Raw genomic sequence first — 19,695 nt, 5'->3', positions numbered from 1 at the left:
ACTTAATAGCTTTCTGTTTTAACATATTTTAAAATGCAATTGAACATTGATAACACACTCATATCACAAAAGCAAGCAGGCTGGATTTTACAGCTGTCCTAAAAACAAATGACCTTGGACAGCCTGGATGATTCCATCGGTGTTACAGTTTTTACGGCCCATATCCCTCAGGGCTTCTTTGAGAAGCAGAGTAATTAAGGAGCAGTAATTAACAGCATCAGAGACCCAGGGGACAGCGGACGATGGCCTGATAGGATATGAGTGACACAGCTGAGTGGTTATGATGACCCCCTGTGAACACTAGTTGGTTTAGTAATAGCAGACCTTCCCTCCTGTTCCCCCTTATCCAGTAGTAACAGAGGTGAAGCACAGCTGACCAGTAAAAGAAACTAATGACTTTTAATCATGCCATGGAAAGAGCGGCCAATCTCAGAGTCAGCACTCACAGGATAATGATGCAGATCCGTCAGTGGTTCGTGAAACAGTGACCAGCTCTAATAACACTGTGGTGCTTGACAACTTACACTGCAGTTCAGTCGACATGAAAATATTAGCATAAAGGACGTTATTACTGATACGAACCGTTACAAACTGAGCATTTTAATTCCAGTGTCATTTCAAAACAAATGTCAAGTCATTTGTGATTATAGGATAAAGGTTTTTTTTAAATCCTTTTGATTTAGAAGGATTCATTAATGAATCATTTACACCAGTTTATGAACCAGTTTATTTGAGACAATCAATTGAAAAGAACTGTTGCAAATTAGCAATTTGCTCACAAATGGTACATTGTTGCATCAGCACGAAGCAAGTTTTATACTAAACAAGAGAGCAACAGACCATCTAGCAGATATATTTTTATCTGTATATCTTTATATATACCAGAATACTTTTCGCTGACACTTTTGGGGTGACTGTGGGAAGACTGGACCGTCTTATCTGGGTCTTATCAGGAAGAATAACACTTTTCCATATCTTTAGAGATAAGAGTTAAATGCATGTAGACATACTGCAACTTTCAGAACTCCCTTCAAGAACTGAGTCTATTTATTTAAAATTTAACTTTCAGAATTGTTTGGTCTAAAATCCATGAACCTCTGATTACAAATACTGAAAATAAGAGGCTATACTTATAGGGCCTTATTAAATGCATTTTATTTTATTTTTACTTTTTTGGAAAATATTATTCAAAATGCATGTCTAATTATTTGAAATCATTAAATGTACACAATTTAACAACAATTTAATAAAAGTTTAACAAAAAATACATTTTTAAGCTTCTGTGAAATACGTTTAATATATATTTTCTCAAATTCAGTTTTATTTTTAAAAAATTCTGTGCTTTCCATTAATTTTCTGGATTCCAAAATTTAATGTTTCATTACATTTTTTAATAAAAAACCTAATAAATAACTAATTAAATATCTATCTAATTAAATAACTAAATGAATAAATAAATACATTTAATTTTTAGAAATATTGTGTTGTGTATTTACATTTTTCTGGTAAATACATTTCTGGTAAATATTCCTTAAAAAAATATTTTTTAATAATTTTATTAGTAGAAGTAGTACTAGTAGTACTATCATTACATTATCATTATCATTACATTTCTGTCAGTTTCTTCAGGTTAACGTTTATTTTGACAGGTTGCTGTTCTGTTTGTATGCAATATGATGATTGTTTATCTCAAACGAAATGGTAAAATGATCATAAAGTGACTCTCAAGGCAGCTCTAGATATTATGTTTGTGTGTTCATGTACTCGTATAGAGGCGGCAGAGTCTGAAAACACCACTAGCTTCATGCGCTCTTCAGTATGTTTGTAGTAAACGAAACTGCGTCTGCACCATTTATTCACAAAGTGATACGCAGAACAGGCAGGATTCATATTTAAAGGATTCGTATTTTTGCGGCTTAATATTCACAGACACTCATTTTGATTTAAGTGTACTGACCTAGGTGATTTACTGATCTAAAATTTGGCAAAATCCGTGACATTCCACGTTACACAGCAAATTTTTATGACTCAATTCAGTGATTCCGGCCACTTTTTCCACATCGTGGAAATCATAGGGCCTTACACTAATACATTAGCACCGCGGGTGTTCAGAAACTTGCCCCAGTCAGTCATGGTGAGGCAATAAGGAGTGAATAGGATTTATAAATGTATACACACTCCTACTCTTAAAAACTGGAAGAACTAATGGGAATTACAAGTGTAGAAAGTTCACCAAGCCATGTAATCTGCAAACATTTTAAGGGATTGGTGTAAATCCTAGCGGACTTTGACATTTCAATGAACCCTCAAATTCCACGTGGAAAATGTAAGGCACGAACGTGTGACATCACATTTGAACAGCAGCCTAAAAGGAGTGATCAATCTGAGGTATTTCATTCTGTAATTTAACAAAAATCATTTGGCTCTAAATGTTGCAAGTTTTTATTCTCAAGTGATTTTGTAGTGTGGAAGCAAAGGGACTTAATAAAGTATACTCTTTGTGCCTCTAAACTCTCGACAAGAAAATCACCATGTTTTTAAGATGACTGTACTGCTGAAATGATGCCAATAAAAACCTCTGACCTCTGCTGAAGCCGAATACCTTATATACGTAACAATTAACTTCAGATTTGCACTGACACTCCAAATGAACAAATGAAGAGAAAACCTCCCCTATAGTAAAAAACCTGTTTCACGCTTCATTTCACTGATTCTCCATGGCTAGAGGTAATGGCACCAGAATAACTGCTTGATGGGTGACTGCAAGATGTTGGATTAAAAATACTAGACCGCTAGGCAGCGAAAAATCAGTTTCTTGAGAGTTGCCCACTGAAATTACCCTTACGCCCAGACCCTGATTAAAAACATAGTGGTAGATTCACTGTCTGAAAATCTTGTTTCATGCTTAGTTTGTCTAATTAGACTCCACACACAGGTTAAAATAATGAGAATATTCAGCTCAACTACATATCTAAAAGACTAACATCTTTTGCCGTCCTGTTCTTCCTCAAACAGTGAACGGTGACATTAGTGCAGTCCAAACACGCTCTTCACTAAATGCCATACATATACTAGAGGCCTATCCGCCTCCATCTAAGGTCATTTTGCCTTTGTGTTTATATCATCCGGTGAGTCACTGCAAACATACCATCTACAACAACCCTGGATCTGCCAATCAGGACCAGACAGACTTAAAAGCGGCCAATACAGATAAGAGCAGCCGTATTAATACCTCCCCTTATGGTATAATGGGAAGATTTGCTATTTTGCTCTTTGGATCCTGTGGTAGGCTGTGAGAACCAGGGGGAGATAATCCCTCCGAAATACCTCTCAGCATGAGAAATCCGACACACATAAATACAAAGATTCACAGATGTAGCCAATACAAACTACACACAATCTCTTTAATGTAGTATCACTTTGTTAACCCAAACAGCAAGGAATAACAGCAGGATACTACAGCACAGATAACAAACTGGAATTGGATTGCTTTTGATTCACCGTGACCTCTGAAGTTCAATAAGAGCATCAATGAAAACAAAATGCACAGGGTACACACACAAGAGTCAGATAAAAAGGCAAAAACTGATTTTCCAGTAGTCGCAAAAAGTAAACATACAGTCACATAAATAATATAAATATTAATTCATAAATTATAAACGAACAAAAGTGTTTGAATAACAAATCTAAATAATTTATAAATAAAAGTTTATGCATGTATGTTTTATATCTATAATTTATGTGCTAAGTTTTGAGTATTTAAGTGAATAATTAATGTGAATTCACAATTTATAATATAGTGCAATATATATAGAGTTAAGATGCAAAAGCCTCTAAGTCGTTTTTCTTTAAAATAAACATTTTTGTCAGGCTCCTATATAATTATATATAATTTTGTTAATTGGTTTTACTGAAACACAAAATAATGTCAAGTTTTATAAAGAACTGCATGTGTTATTTATGCAGTTCAAAACTTTATAAAACACTGTGACAGGTTTTTCCAGATAAATATATATGCACATTTGGTGCAGCAAATGCCAATTTTCAAATATTAAAGTCTCCATCTATTAGAATTATTGATTGTATGTGTTCAGTAGATAAATACTGACTTCGGTCATGTTTTCAGCTTGCATACTAGTTAAAGGAGAAGTTAACTTCCAAAACAAAAATTCATGCAAGATGTTCATGTCTTTCTTTCTTCAGTGAATAAGAAATTATGTTTCTTTGAGGAAAACATTTCAGGAATTTTCCCCATATAGTGGACTTCTATGACGCCCGTGAGTTTGAACTTCCAAAATGCAGTTTAAATGCAGCTTCAAAGGGCTCTAAACGATCCCAGCCAAGGAACCAGTACACAAGCAGTTATTTAAAAAAAAAAAAAAAGTACAATACTATTTAACCTCAAACGCTCTGTGTATTCTGGTTCAAGACATTTAGGGTATGTCGGTAAACTCCCATCTCATTTTCTCTTCCAACTTCAAAATCATCCTACACTGCTGTTTTACCTTTTTTGCAAAGGGCCTTTGATGCTTTGATACTTTGTAAACACTCAGTTGGTACTTCTACAGCGATGTAGGGTTGGAGAAGAAAATGAGATGGGAGTTTTTTAACATACCCTAACTGTCTTGAACCGGAATACACAAGGTACACGCAGAGCTAGACAAGACAAGCATTCGAGGTTAAAAAGAATATAAATTGTCAATTTTTTTTTAGAAAATAACCGATTGTTTTGCTAGATAAGACGCCTTTGAAGCTGCATTTAGACTGCATTTTGGAAGTTCAAACTCACGGGCACCATAGAACTTAAATCCTTAAAAGTTTTCCTCAAAAAACAATTTCTTTACGACTGAAGAAAGAAAGACATGAACATCTTGAATGACAAGGGGCTGAGTAAATTTTCGTTCTGGAAGTGAACTTCTTTTTTAAACATCTGGAAATTAAACCTTAAGGCTTTAAATATGAATGTTGTGATGGTCAACTAATGCTATTGTGTTTATTAGCAATGCATTTAACTCCTGTATTGTCACTGTCTTGAGTGTAAAATTCTCTAAATAAAGGTGTCTTCTAAAGCAGAGGTTTTCCTTGCTAAAATCTACTCTATTTTCATGTACAAGGACCCAATTTATACTGTGAAAAAAATACAAAAATGTGTCTTTAGAGGCAGAACGAAAAAGAAATGTATTGTTATTTTCGTTAAAATTCTTTTATATTCTTTAATATTATTCTTTAATGTTGTCTTTGATGTGGACCCCCTTAGACACAGTTTGAAAACTCTTTGCTAAATGACAAAATATGTTAGACTTTCACATTACCTTTGCTTTCCCGGTGCTCTGTAGGATGTGTACTAGAGCGCAGGCCATCTCCTCTTTGTTCTTGACGCTGATGACGGGCTCCAGCACCGAGCAGAGCAGCATGTAGTTGTTAGTGGTGTATTCGGCAAACTCTTTGTAGAGCTCCATGGGCAGGATGTTCATGCTCTGGTACCGGGCCTTGATGCGAACCATGGGACCAGCTGTTTTCCCTTTACCCGGATTGGGTTGGCTAACTGGGTACCATTTCTCGACCAGCTGCCTGCTTGTGACGTTCACCACTGGAATGCTCACCAGCCCCACGTAGTTGTTCTTGTCCTTTTTCTTCTTCTTGTCTGAGTCCCTATAGAGATGGACGGTGATGCTCTGGACGGTAGGGAGGTTATTGAACTCAAAGTGTTCACCCCAGAAGACGTTATCCGTCTTCAGCTTGCAGGTGGTGCGGGCATAGAGGCCGTCGTCCAGGCAGAGCTCACAGAAGTACTTTTTCTTGGCCGGAAGGTCCTTAGCTTCGATGATCCACAGCTGGAGCGTATTCTCCACCCGCCGACTGTTGTCCTAGAGACGGAAGGGCATTGTGAGGTTTGGCTGCCATGTCATGGCTGTAACGGATTATTACCACATCAGTGTGGCATCTAACAGGGTCAGTGATTTAGAGATGACGTGCTTTTCAACTTGATTAAAAACCCTCTGCTTCAGATCACCCACCCTTGGCTGGAAATTAAAAGGCCCTTTATTTTAGATCACTTCATGTCCTTCCCATAAAGATAGGAGGACGGTGCTGTAAATACTGGGTGACATCATTCAGCAGTTAATGTCATTCACTGGCCTTTTTTAATAGAATAGTATTTCCAGTGAGAAGGCATGTGGTTTAATATACGAGGGACGGCCGTAAAGTTGACCTGCATCATGCTGTAGTTAAGGTTAAGCTTTTGTTGGACTATAATAGAGGTTAATTTATAGATATCCCTCCTTCCTCTTATAACTTAGGAGGCAATGGAGGATGAGATCAGAATAAAACTAAATGTCACAGTTATTTCTGAGGCCACAGACCATCGTGAATCACTGAGCTGAACAGACTAAGCCCTCGCTCACCCACGCCATACAGCAATTCGTAACCCCCACCCACAAGTCACTGCACAGTGGCCCTCCCACAATTAGTGATGTCATGCAGAAGCATCTGTATCTGGGGTGAAATGTTACCACTGATGAACACACTGATGGATGGTGCTCTCCTAAACACTTTGTTTATCATTTTCTATGTGGATATATATTTTCGTTCCTATTTCTAGGTTTCTGTCATCTAGAAAGTATAAATCTGGTGGGCTTTAAGAGGTTTACATCTTTTTAGTGGTGTAGATTTTAAGCTGGTCATGTAGGTCACTATGAACTGTTGAATGGAAAAGGCTGTAGTAATGGCTGCACAACTGTGATTGCAAGTGCCATAAAAAAAAAAAAAAAAAAAAAAAAACATACACTATCAGTCAAAAGTTTTTGAACAGTAAGATTTTAATGTTTTTTAAAGAAGTCTCTTTTGCTCACCAAAGTACAGCAAAAAAGTAAAATTGTGACATACAGTATTTTTACAATTTAAAATAACTGTTTTATATTTGAATATATTTTAAAACATAGTTTATTCTTACGATTTCAAAGCTGAATTTTTGGCATCACTACTCCAGTCACACGATCCTTCAGAAATCATTCTAATATTCTGATTTGCTGCTTAAAACATTTATTATTATTATTATGTTAAAAACAGCTGAGCTGAATGTTTTCAGGTTCCTTTGATGAATAGAAAGTACAGAAGAACAGCATTTATCTAAAACAGAAATCTTTTGAAACAAGATAAATGTCTTTATCATCATTTTGATTAAAACAAAAACATACTGACTCCAAGATTTTAAATGGTATAGTGTATAATGTTACAAAAACGTGTTATTTCAGATAAATTCTGATCTTTGGATCTATTCATCAAAGAATCCTGAAAAAAAATGTACCTAACATTTTTATACTGTTTAATTTATTTATATAGCATTTAAATATTACTACTACTACTACTACCAATAGTTTCTTGAACATTTAAATCAGCATATTAGAAGGATGATATGACAATGAAGACTGGAGTAATGATGCTGAAAATTTAGCTTTGATCACAGGAATAAATTACATCATAAAATATATTTAAACAGAAAGCAGTTATTTTAAATAGTAAAAATATTTCACAATATTACTGCTTTTGCTGTATTTTGGATCACATAAATGCAGGCTTGGTGAGCAGAAAAATCTTACTGTTCAAAAACTTTTGACTGGTAATGTGTATATATGAAATCAGAGTTATATTAAAAAATATCCTGGCTCTTCCAAGCTTTATAACGGCAGTGAATGGCAGCAGAGATTTAAAAGTCTAATAAAGTACACCAATCAATCATAAAAAGTGCTCCACATGGCTCTGAGTGGCGTTCCAGCAATGACGTAGGACGCAAACATAGCGTGTGCTCCCCTGAGAATATGCTTGTGAGAAGTTATGTTTACAGCAAAGAAAAAAACAGTCTAATTTGGCATATATCGAAATCTTCCGACATTTTTCTTTACAAATCCTCGGTTTGTACTTCTAATGCGTGACCAGTGATTTGTTTTGTTCTTTCCATTACGCCTCCATGTTCGGCACTTTCGCTCTCATCACCGCATCCAACCTACGTCCTACATCATCTGCTGGAACGCCTCTCTCTTGTGCATACGACAGTTAGTGGATAAGTTTTAAATATGGATATTTTTCTTACACAAACACATCAATTCACTTCAGAAGGCCTTTATTAACCCCCTGGAGCCATGTGGAGCACTTTTTATGATGGATGGATGCACTTTATTGGACTTCAAAATCTCAACAGCCATTCACTGCCATAATAAAGCTTGGAAGAGCCAGGACATTTTTTAATATCACTCCAATTGTAATTGTCTGAAAGAAGAAAGTCATATACACCTAGGATAGCTTGAGGGTGAATAAATCAAGGGGTCATTTTCATTTGTGGGTGCGCTATCACTTTAAATCACAGCCTCTGGTATTTTATAATCATACTACGCCATTTATTTTCATTAACAATGCAGCCCTAGGCTGCAAAAAGATTTTTTAAAATTCTAAAGTAAACAATAACACAACTTCCATTTCTGAGTGAAATATGCCTTTAAGGCTTGTCTGATGAATTGCCCTGTAACAGCAGTCGACTGTACTAAGGGAAGCGGGCATTGCGTAGGGCTCTAGTGCTCATGGATATTCCCATCCAAATAAACACCCACTAAGGCAATTGATTTCGCATCTCTGTATTGAGGTGCTTCATTGTGCGCCCTCATCACAGATAATGAACTAATTAGGCAGACAGAAATGGGCCTCTGCCGCAGCAGCTAATGCCTGAGCTATGATCATCTCCACACTACTACAGCATCAACATCTGTCTGAAAGCATCATCTGTTCACGGTAAAGCTCTGTAAAGCCTGGCTCTGGTGTTCACCTCAGAAACCCACTGAGTAATTAAAATGTAAGACTGAGCGATGGGGAGACATTAAACACATCCCCAGGCAAGCTGTGAAGAAGGCAAATATAACTTGAAGGTTGTGCTTGAATTTCTTTCTCCCAATCTAATTAATCATTAATTTGCTTAATCATTGATTGGTGAAATGAGCTGTCGGATGACTATTTTTTTCTTGGCTCGCTCAAAGGGGCCATATGTTTTGCTGTTTCTCTCCTGCGTCTCATGTGCTTATATCAAAGAGAGAAGGAAAAAACTGCCCTGAATTTCATCATTCTTACAGATACAGAAACATTATTTGATGTCTCCTCTTTCTTTGCATTGAATTGCATTTCTTCAGCAATAATCCTGCATCAGGTATGATTTTACCCTGTGCACGTATAAAAGCGCCTCTGCGGGAAGGTGAGATTACCTTATTAGGGTGGATGGCCCGTCGCAGGTTCTCCATCCATTTGTCTCTCTCGGCGGCCGAACGACAAGAAAAGCACTTACTACCTGTGGAGGTGCTCACCTGGAAAAAAGGTTGATAACTGTCAGCTTGCTGCAAGAATTTCACAGCTTCCAGCTTGCTTACATCAAAAGCAGCAAACCTGTGCCATGTTTTAATGTTCTTTGAAAAGATGTTACTGACAAGAAACAAAATGCCAAACTGAATTACATTACTAACAGATATTTTGGATACAAATTCAGCATTTAAAGAATGTGTTCAAAAAGCTGGATATAGACAATCACACACGTTCCAACCAGGAATCACAAGCTACAAAAGAAGTCAAAAAGAGAGCTTGTGAATTGAATCAAACTGAATAAATTCTGCTCTATACAGATTTGCCAGTTTGATGCATTTCTGATCAATACAGATTTCCCAGCTTGATTACATTCTAGTTCAATCCGCAGGCTCTTGATTTGATTTGATTCTGAATTTGATTACACTCTGGTTTAATCCACAGGCTCTTGATTTGATTCTGATTTTGATTATATTCTGGTTTAATCCACAAGTTTTTGATTTGTGATCCTGGACCACAAAACCATGACCATAAAGGTCAATTTTTTTAACCTGAGATTTATAAATATTATTTATCATCTGAAAGCTGGACTGATTGTTAGGATAGGACAATATTTGGCTGAGATACAACTATTTGAAAATCTGGAACCTGAGGGTACAAAAAAAAAAAACCCAACCAAACAAAAAAAAACCCTAAATACTGAGAAAATCACCTTTAAAGTTGTCCAAATGAAATTCTTAGCAATGCATATTACTAATCAAAAATTAAGTTTTGATATATTTACCATAGGACATTTACAAAATATCTTCATGGAACATGATCTTTACTTAATATCTAAACTAATATTACTTAATGATTTTTGGTATAAAAGAAAAAACGATAATTTTGACCTATACAGTGTATTTTTGGCTATTGCTACAAATATTCCTGTGCAACTTAAGACTGGTTTTGTGGTCCAGGGTCACATTTGATTTGAAAAGAAAAAACGATGATTTGAAAAGAAAAAACAATAATTTTGACCTATACAGTGTATTTTTGATTTGATTTGATTTTGATTTTGATTTTGATTTTGATTTGGTTCTGGTCTTGATTAAATTCTGATTTAATCCACAAGCTCTTGATTTGACTTGATTCCTATTTTAATTAAATTCCAGTTAATTGGTATACATTTCAGTTATAATACCCATATTAATAAGTCATTCTCTCTTTTCTTTTGTGTTCACCTTGTTGAAAAGTCGTTATCCACTAAAACTAAATAATTCATTAAAAATCAACACTGGGGTTTTAAAAATCAATATTGGGACTGTTCAAACAAGATTATGATAAAATGGAAATCAATATTTATATAAAACGGAAATCAATATAATCAAACAAACTGCTATTTGCCGGAAACTTGCCTGGTTAGAACCACTCTCTTATGAATGACGATATACTGTAATGTTGAATTTAAATGAACATGTTGAGTGTTGAGAGAGATTAGATCAGTGAATTTATTGATGTATATAGCATGAAGCGAATTAAACCGGTTTTTATACCTCAAAGCAGTAATCTTGCCCGAGGATGGAGCTGTGCACTGGTTTAATAAGGACCTCCTCCTCCATGCTGAGGTCCAGAGCTTCTACTGCACTACTGGGACTGAGCAAAGACTCGTGAGAGCGTGACTCCTTCAGCCTGGGCATCAGATGAGACCTGAAACAGGAACACACAAACCAACCAGTGACACAAATGTCTCTCTTGCACACACATACACACCTAAGCTTTTCAATATCGTTTATCTTGAAAACAAGACAAGATAATCGAATGGGTATTTTATGGCAACCACAAAGCAAGTGTTATCACTGGATAAACTGCAGGTGTAATATAAGAACACGTGCTCTGGTCCTTTTCAAAGACATTCACACAGCACACAGTATGCTGAGACAACAGAGTCTGTAGGCAGCCTTTAAGAGACATACAGGACACAGCAGTTTCGAGGATCAAAGAATAATAGGTTTAAACTTCAATAACACAGTTTGAGTCTCCAAAGTGTGAAGACAGCAGCGATAATAGAGATTACACAGCAAATTTTTTCTATAATCCTCAACATGTTTTGTATAATATGAGACATATATAATGCATAAAGGCATTAATTACTCATTAAGGCATGTGAAAGAACACAGGATTGCTGTTCAGCATGTGTTGTTTGAGCAAAGTGTTTATGTGATTTGATCACTACAGGTGTCTTTAACTGAGCTGTCGGTTAACGTTAGCGCGCAGAAACTGATTAGTGCGCTGACAGGATAATTAGTGCCTTCTTCAAACTGTTAATTATCTCCTAATAATATGAAATATATATTAGAAAATCTCCGCCAAACATTTCAATATCTGTTAACTTGCAAAGGAAAAAAAAAAGTCAGAAAGGTAAATCATAAAAGAAGTTGTGTGCGCTTGCATGCATGTGTGAAGAATGAAGCCATTTAAAATGCCAATACCACTTGTGTCACATCAATTCAACACGTTCCGCATCCATAATAAACAGTGATGGAAGATAGCAAGCATATCATTGGAAAATGCAACATGTTTACAGCTGTAATTAGAGTGGGAGATCTCATCTAAGATGAAGACTGTGTTGGTCTGAACTGACGTTAATTAGTGTTTGCTACAAAGCAGATCTGATCTGGGAACAGTTCCACTACTCATCCCTTCATGTCAGCTGGAGAGAGATGAGCACAGAACACTCTTCATCTTCTGATCTCCAAGGAATACAACACACAAAAATGAAAATTTTGTCATTATTTACACACCCCAATGTTGTTTTGCAGCAAACCCCCTAAAAATTGGGTTGCTGTGCATCGGACTGTGATTTAGGTTTTGTATAGTAAGTTAGGTAAGATATTAGAATACAGATTTAAGTTACATTAACAAGAATGCTTTCTAGTTAGTATTTAGTATAAATTTGCTACAACCGGAGCTCAACAGCCAATATTTTCATATAACACTTATTTTTTTTAGTTTACATTATTCACATAATTTATACTTGCATATTTTGTTATTTTTTATGATATATATTTTTAGATATATTATTTATTGAAGTCAAAAGTTTACATACATCTTCAAAATCTGCAAAATGTTAATTATTTTACTAAAATAAGAGGGTTCATACAAAATGTATGTTATTTTTTATTTAGTACTGACCTGAATAAGATACACATAATTTATTTCACATAAAAGACGTTCACATATGCATTAAGAGCCGGGGGGATGAAGATCAGGGTAAATTTAACTTATTTTGTCTTCTGGGGAATATGTAAGTATCTTCTGTAGCTTCTGAAGGGCAGTTCTAAATGAAAAAAAAAAGTGATATTTAGGCAAAATAAGAAAAATGTACACATCTTCATTCTGTTCAAAAGTTTTCATCCCCTGGCTCTTAATGCATCGTTTTCCCTTCTGAAGAATCAGTGAGCATTTAAACCCTCTGCAATAGTTGCATATGAGTCCCTCAGTTGTCCTCAGTGTGAAAAGATAGATCTCAAAATCATTGTTGGAAAGGGTTCAAATGCACAACAATGCTGAAAAACCAAATAATCTGTGGGACCTAAATTTTTCTGAGGAACAGCAGGCAGTTTAACTGTTCAGGACAAACTTAGCCAAAAAAAATCACTAAAAACAAAACAAAACAAACAAACAAAAAAAAACAAAAACAAAAACAACAAAACAAAAACATCTGTGGATCATTCAGGTAACAACACAGTATTAAGAATCAAGCATATGTAAACTTTTGAACAGGGTCATTTTTATAAATTCACCTATTATTTTCTCTTGTGGACTACATGTAAATGTTTTTTCTGTGAAACATCTTATTCAGGTCAGTGCTAAATAAAAAATAACATGATAATTTTGTATGATCCCTCTTATTTTGGTAAAATAATTAACACCCTATCTAAAATAATTAATGGCCTGGAGCTCACACCTCTAAAAACTTTTTAAAAAATTTTCAAACAGATGTTATTTTTATTAACAAACCGCATATTTGAAGTCAAAACAACTACATTCTTGTTTAAAAAACTCTTAAAACTACACTCTATGACACAAAAACATTATTTCTAAAATTATAGTAGATTTGGGTGGCTGCCATGACTCTTGCTATGAGAAATACAATGAGCTTAGTGATACAAACTATATCACCGATATCACTAGAATATTGCTATACTGTTATATAATAAAATTAATAAACAGACTGAAGTGAATTTTAAACATAAAAATGACTCATGCACTGAAAAAATCCTATTTTATTTAGAAATAATTTTGAATCAAGAATTGTTGAAGTAGAAAGACTGAAATAGTTTTTTTTGTTTCTCTCCCCCAAACAATTCCAAAATTGTTTTTTTTACAGTGTGGTTCCATGAGGAAGTCAAGTTGTAAACAGTAAAAGCTTTGTACAATTTACTAAGTAAATCTGATTCAAACAGCTAATTCGAGCAAATTTGAGGCTGTTTCATGATTTTGGCTGACTCATTAAAAAAAAAACTGGTTCAGTCACTGAATCAGATATAACAGCTTGCTGTTGTTGTTGCGTGCAGGAAAAACCAACATGCATTTCATACTTCCATACTTATTATTTATGGAAAATGAGCAGCAGAATGACATGAGGGTGAATAAACGACAAATTATTTATTTAAGTGAACTCTCCTTTTTAATTAGTTTAGTATATTAACTAACACACAGGCAATTTCCGACCTCTTGATAAAGGTGATGCTGCTGATGCTCTCTCAACATAAACCCACATTTCCCCCCACACAAACAGACAAATAAACCTGCTAGTAGGCGACCCACATCTCTCTCCATAAACAATCATCATCAACTGTTTGTTGCTGTATCTCATAAATTATTTACTATTCTCTATTACCCCGAACTCCTTATTTACCTCCCTTCCCCCTCTCCTTTGTTTTCCTTTCCTTGTTTCTTCCACTCTCCTCCTTTCTCTCCTCCACAAAGATCTTCAGAGGTAAGACTATACTCCTGAGACCAGCCTTGTCTCCTAACCACTGAGGCTTCAGAGAGCAAAACGTGTGTGTGTATGTATGTGTGTGTACAAACTGGTTTATTTCTGATTGGCTGAGGTGAAACGAAGCAGAGGACTCTGAGAGTAATTGGAGCAAAGGGGATTGTGGGATTGATCCACGCTTGAAGCACCGTTGGAGAGATGGAGTATCAAGCTAGCAGTCCAAACGACAGGTTGAGTTCCAGAACGAGGAGAAACCAACGTCAGTTTTCCTGACCGGGAAACATTGATAGCATGACACTGACAGGAAGTACTGGGAATAGCTGTCAAAAACCAGCTTGAGCAAAAGGATTTTAGACGAGCGAGAAGTAAAAATCGAAAGAAACAGTGTGCATTGGGGGTTCATCTGAACGGTCGTCAATCACTTAGTTACTGGATATGAAACTTTAAACTTCAAAAAGAATGTTATCTAAAGATGAACTTCTTGTTTCTGAACGAAACAGACAGTTTCCTTGAGCAGAACTTAATATTAGCTCTTCAAGACTGTGTCGTGAGAGAAGAAGGGATCAGGAGTGAAAATACCTCAGAAGCTCTTTTTTGGTCAGCACGTTTGGAAGGGGATCAAGTGGCATTGAAACTAAGAGATAAAAGTTGAGCACTTCCTAAAGCTTATCTTTCATTTCACAAAGAAGATAAAAGAAATATCTCACCATGCACTTAGAACTTTCTATATAACATGAGACAATAAACGCAACCACTTCTGAACATGAATACAAAGGGCTATACCAGTGCATTAAGCAAAATGACAGATTTCAGAATAATGTGCTCAATAACAAACTAATACTGCCAACAAGTCAGAGTATTATGATAACATTTTTTCTATCAGTCAATATCAATAATTATCATTAATTATAATTATTATTATTTCTTTCAAGCTTGCTACTAAGTGAAACCTGTAGAAACCAGACCATTAATTATAGTTTTAAACTACTCTTTATGGTCAGAACAAGACAAACATTTTATGTTTTAGAATTCTTGAAACTTTTCCAGTCATTTTCCCTTAATATCTTAATAGAAAAATTAATTTATTAGTCTGTTGTTTCAAATTATGAAACAGGTGTGTTGCCTGATTAATGACACTTATCTTCAGCACAGTTTGGAGTGCAGGCTGCAATATTATTTAATAAAATTATTTATGTAACTGTAAGGTGTGACGGCACACCAACAGGCATCTGAGAATGGCTCGATTTGAAAAAGGGGATATAATTTACAGATTAATTAAAAACCACTGCATGGATTTTTATCATTATAGGGTAGATTTGTACATACACTGCCAACACACATTAATGTTCAAACAACATGAACAAGTGAAGTTTGCATCCGATGACCCCTTTAAACATTAACATAGGTAAATGTGCACTGTTAGATGCATATCCAGTCGTTTGTATGAAGAATGGAAACTAAAGCGCGCTTTGCAGCGCACGGAGGCAACAGCGTGATCACTTGCAAACAACTTAAAATACGCCGTCATTTTTGCTCATAAAGGTAAGACTCATACATCATTCGAAACCGTAAAGGTACTACTTTTATTTGCGTGTACTCAAAATATCAACAGAATGTTGTGCCACTGTAAAATAAAGTAAGTCTTGGTCTTGAACAGAAGTGCTTTACAAAAATTAATCTAAAGAAAAAGCAAATTCTTGCCTCACAGACATGATAAATATATCTATAGAAAGATTCAAATTAGTACTTTAAATTGAAATCATGCAAAACGCAAACAACACTTTCATTATGTAATCTGTAAAGATGCATTTCTCTCTAAAGGCATGTCCAGTGAGGAGATTGCGAGTCAGGACTGTTAATTTCATATGAGTCATGTATTCATTTGATTTGTTCAAATGGCTGATTCATTCAGGAATAAACTAAATGGCTCTCTTTATGAATGACCTTTTGAATCATTGGTTCACACGACATTTTTGCCTTTATTATGACAGGACAGATCAGAAGTGACAAGAAGCGAAGTGGGCGAGAGAGATGGGGGCGGGATTGGGAAAGATCCTCGAGTCGGGATTCGAACACGGGACGCCCGGAGCACAACACCGCTATATGTCGGCACGCTGCCCACAAGGCTATCGGTGCCGACATAAAATTACATTTAAGCTTGTGATAGATCAGGACAAAATCAGCACTTGTGTCATACTGCTCTTGCTGCCCGTGTAATAGCCTATGTGATATATATAAATATGATTTTTTGCACCAATATCATGAATTTTAGGGCATAACTGCATTTATTTTTTTAGATTTGTCAACAGCCAACTATATCCACAAAGTTGTTTGCACCGTGCTCTTTCATCACTTGATTTTTTGTTGGTGCGTTAATCCATTAAATCACTTGATATACAAAATCATGATCCGCACTCACATATTAAAGACTTCTCTTTTCGTTTATTTTTACATAAATCACAGATGGGACAAAGACACGAAAGTTTCGTCTCAAAGGCTTTCTTCAGTGTGCTAAACAATAGGAATCCTCGTCCCACTTTTTAAATCACCAATTTTGACGTCATCATTCATTCACCAATACTCATTCACTCAGGCTTACATATTCCATTTTAGTTTGGACAATTCGGATGCCCGAAACGTTTGTGTCTTTGTCCCATCGGTGATTTATGTGAAAATAAACGACGAGAAGTCTTTAATATGTGAGTGCGGATCATGATTTTGTATATAAACAGCCAACTATATGAAATATAAGATGACATACAGCTCTGGGGGCGGGGTCAGTGCATTAGGAGTTAAAATATTTTAATCGCTTTTTTTTAAAACTAATTAATTAATGTTTTAAACTGACATCCCTAATCAAAATAATTATTGTTATTGTTTTATCGCCCAGCCATAGATGTAGTGCATTCAGTAGTGTTCACTATAGTTGATGGAGACAAGTTGGGATGCTCATGTTAGTGCCACTTGCAGAAAATACACACTGCACCTTTAAGACAGTACAACTAATTAAATAAACTCACAGCCTCATTTTTATTCAAACCTGCATACACGGCTATCATGTCATGCACAAAGCTACATAAAAACATGAAAAGTGTAACAATCGTAACTAATTTTAGAAATCATGCTTTTAAAGGACACCCAAGAAGAGCACTTTTTTATTAGTACTAATATGATGTAACAGCACATTCTGGATCATCTAAATATTGCCACTGGGCAAATCAGAGAGAAGTGCATTCTGGGAGTTAGAGGTGAGCCTAAGAGAGGAAAAGGACATGTTCAGACAAGAAGATCGTGCTGAGGTGTACCCTGTGAGGAATGTATGTTTACTCGTCCTTGGCTGTCTATGTGTCGAAATACATCTGATTTAGAGGCAAGTGAAACTAATAAGGAGATGGATGTAGAACACAACACATGGAAACACACCCACAACTCCACATGGAGTGTGTCTCTAGAAGGTTAACTGTCACATCAGTCTAGCAGAATGAATGTTAATGTCAGCATCGGAGGCAATGAACGACACCGTATGAATGATAATACATTCGCTCTAACTGTGTTCACTGTGTGTGTGAAAGAGAGAATGTATTTTAGCCTGTTAGTGTGATGTTAGCGCGCTCAGTGATGTGGTGTGCATGCTTAATGGCATGTGTTACAAGCTCTTTCATGTTATGCATCTCCTACCAATGAAAGCGAGCGTGTGTGAGTGCGCTTTTGAGGTGGGGAGGTATTAACACAAAAACCGAACTGTGAACAGCTCACCTCCAACATACTTATCACCTCAAACAGAGCAGCACGCACATTCAGTCTGCTGAGAAGCAGCTGACCTGTTTGTCCTTGGAAAAGAATCCTTTTCATTACACTTCGCCATGTTTTCTCTCTTTATCTTTCATTTACTCATTTTTTTTTCTTCACATTTACCCAGAATCCTCCTCTTCCCAAATGGATTCATCCCCTGCGCACACACTTCCTGTCTTCACAGCGCTCTGTATCTCTGTCTCTGTAAATATTTCAGACACTGCACTAGACATAAGTCACACTTCACCCTCCATCCCTCCTTTTCTGTTCTTTTTAACTCAAACGGCTTCATTTTCCGTTCCTAGGCCGTATCTTTAAAAAATAAACAAATAAATGGAATAAACCAAAGGCATTTGAGTCTGAAAATAAACGTGTGATAGTGCCGTGATAAAAACGTATCGCAAATGGCTTTTTATAATAATAATAATAATTTTTTTATTTCCATGAATGCAAAAGTGAGAAAGGAGAACAGAGATAGAAATGATCTATAAATAAACGTTTTGAACTAATAAAAGTGGCAGACTGATAGAAGAAAAAAAGATTACGCTCTCAGGGCAAAAGACTGCAACGGAAAAGGTTGGAAAGGCAGCTATAAATAAATATTTGTGACAAGATGAATATTTCTGGATTCATAATTACTACGATTCTTTTAGCATTTTTCAGCTACAGTATGTGTTTGATTCACTAAAACGAATCAGTTTCTAAGAGTCATTTGTTTTGTTCATTCCTCACTTAAATGCAATTAAATACAACATATTTTCTCTATGAGGCATCACTGGGTAATATTCCTTCCCCGTTCTGTCTGGTACACAAGCAAAGGACAGAGAGAACAGACCATTAAATTAAATTCTGAATCAGAGTCAGGGAGAGAAACATAGCAACCCGTGGCTAAACAACAAATACATGCAATGAGGTCAGCCAGCAATACTAGACTCAAAATCAATATGTAGCTTTTTATAAAAGGGAGAACCAGGAGAGTCACTTGTCTTGTTCTCTATATTTAACAAAAGATTTATAGCCCATGAGACAAAACGATGGGAATGCACTGTCAGTGAGAGCGTGAAGAGAGTTCACACCCTGACCCGTCATGTTTGATCTCCTGCTATGTACTGAACACTAGTATCACAACACCAAACACATTTGACAAATTAGAGAGCGTCTGTGATGCCACCTAACATCTTACTAGTTCAATCAATAAATACATAAATAATGCTTGGCATGAAACAAAAAGAAAATCAAATAATTTAAATGTAATTTAAAATTAAGATTTGATTCTAGTTGAACAATTCACACCATCACTTTATCAATAAAAACATCATACATAAATAAATGAAATATTTTTTTCATAATAATTACTGCATGTGTGCATATTCACTTGCTAGTAGCGATGTGCTGATATTATAATTCAAATCAATACGATAATCTACTAATAACAGCAAATTATCACTGGTAAATGGCAATATTTCTTTTTTTCCATTAACAAAAAGATTTTTAAATATTAATATCTAATAACTATATACTATTTTGTCAGAATAAATACAAATAAAACACAACATTCTAGCATAAAGTATGAAAAATTAATA

At 35.6% G+C, this 19,695-nt stretch overlaps 1 protein-coding gene across 7 annotated transcripts in view; it reads right to left on the bottom strand.

The window, feature by feature from the left end:
* Positions 1-19,695, bottom strand: part of dab2ipb (DAB2 interacting protein b) — a 177,759-nt gene that overhangs the window by 32,484 nt on the left and 125,580 nt on the right. For all 7 annotated transcript variants that reach the window (XM_051110800.1, XM_051110801.1, XM_051110803.1 and 4 more), the window contains 3 exons: positions 10,872-11,025; positions 9,246-9,344; positions 5,313-5,867 (listed from right to left, as the gene is read on the bottom strand). In XM_051110800.1, the coding sequence (XP_050966757.1) occupies positions 5,313-5,867; positions 9,246-9,344; positions 10,872-11,025 (808 nt within the window). The remainder of the gene's footprint in view (positions 1-5,312; positions 5,868-9,245; positions 9,345-10,871; positions 11,026-19,695) is intronic.

The sequence above is a fragment of the Labeo rohita genome, chromosome 5 (assembly GCF_022985175.1).
Source record: "Labeo rohita strain BAU-BD-2019 chromosome 5, IGBB_LRoh.1.0, whole genome shotgun sequence".
Classification (NCBI taxonomy): domain Eukaryota; kingdom Metazoa; phylum Chordata; class Actinopteri; order Cypriniformes; family Cyprinidae; genus Labeo; species Labeo rohita.
This window is presented reverse-complemented; position numbering and strand designations above follow the sequence as displayed.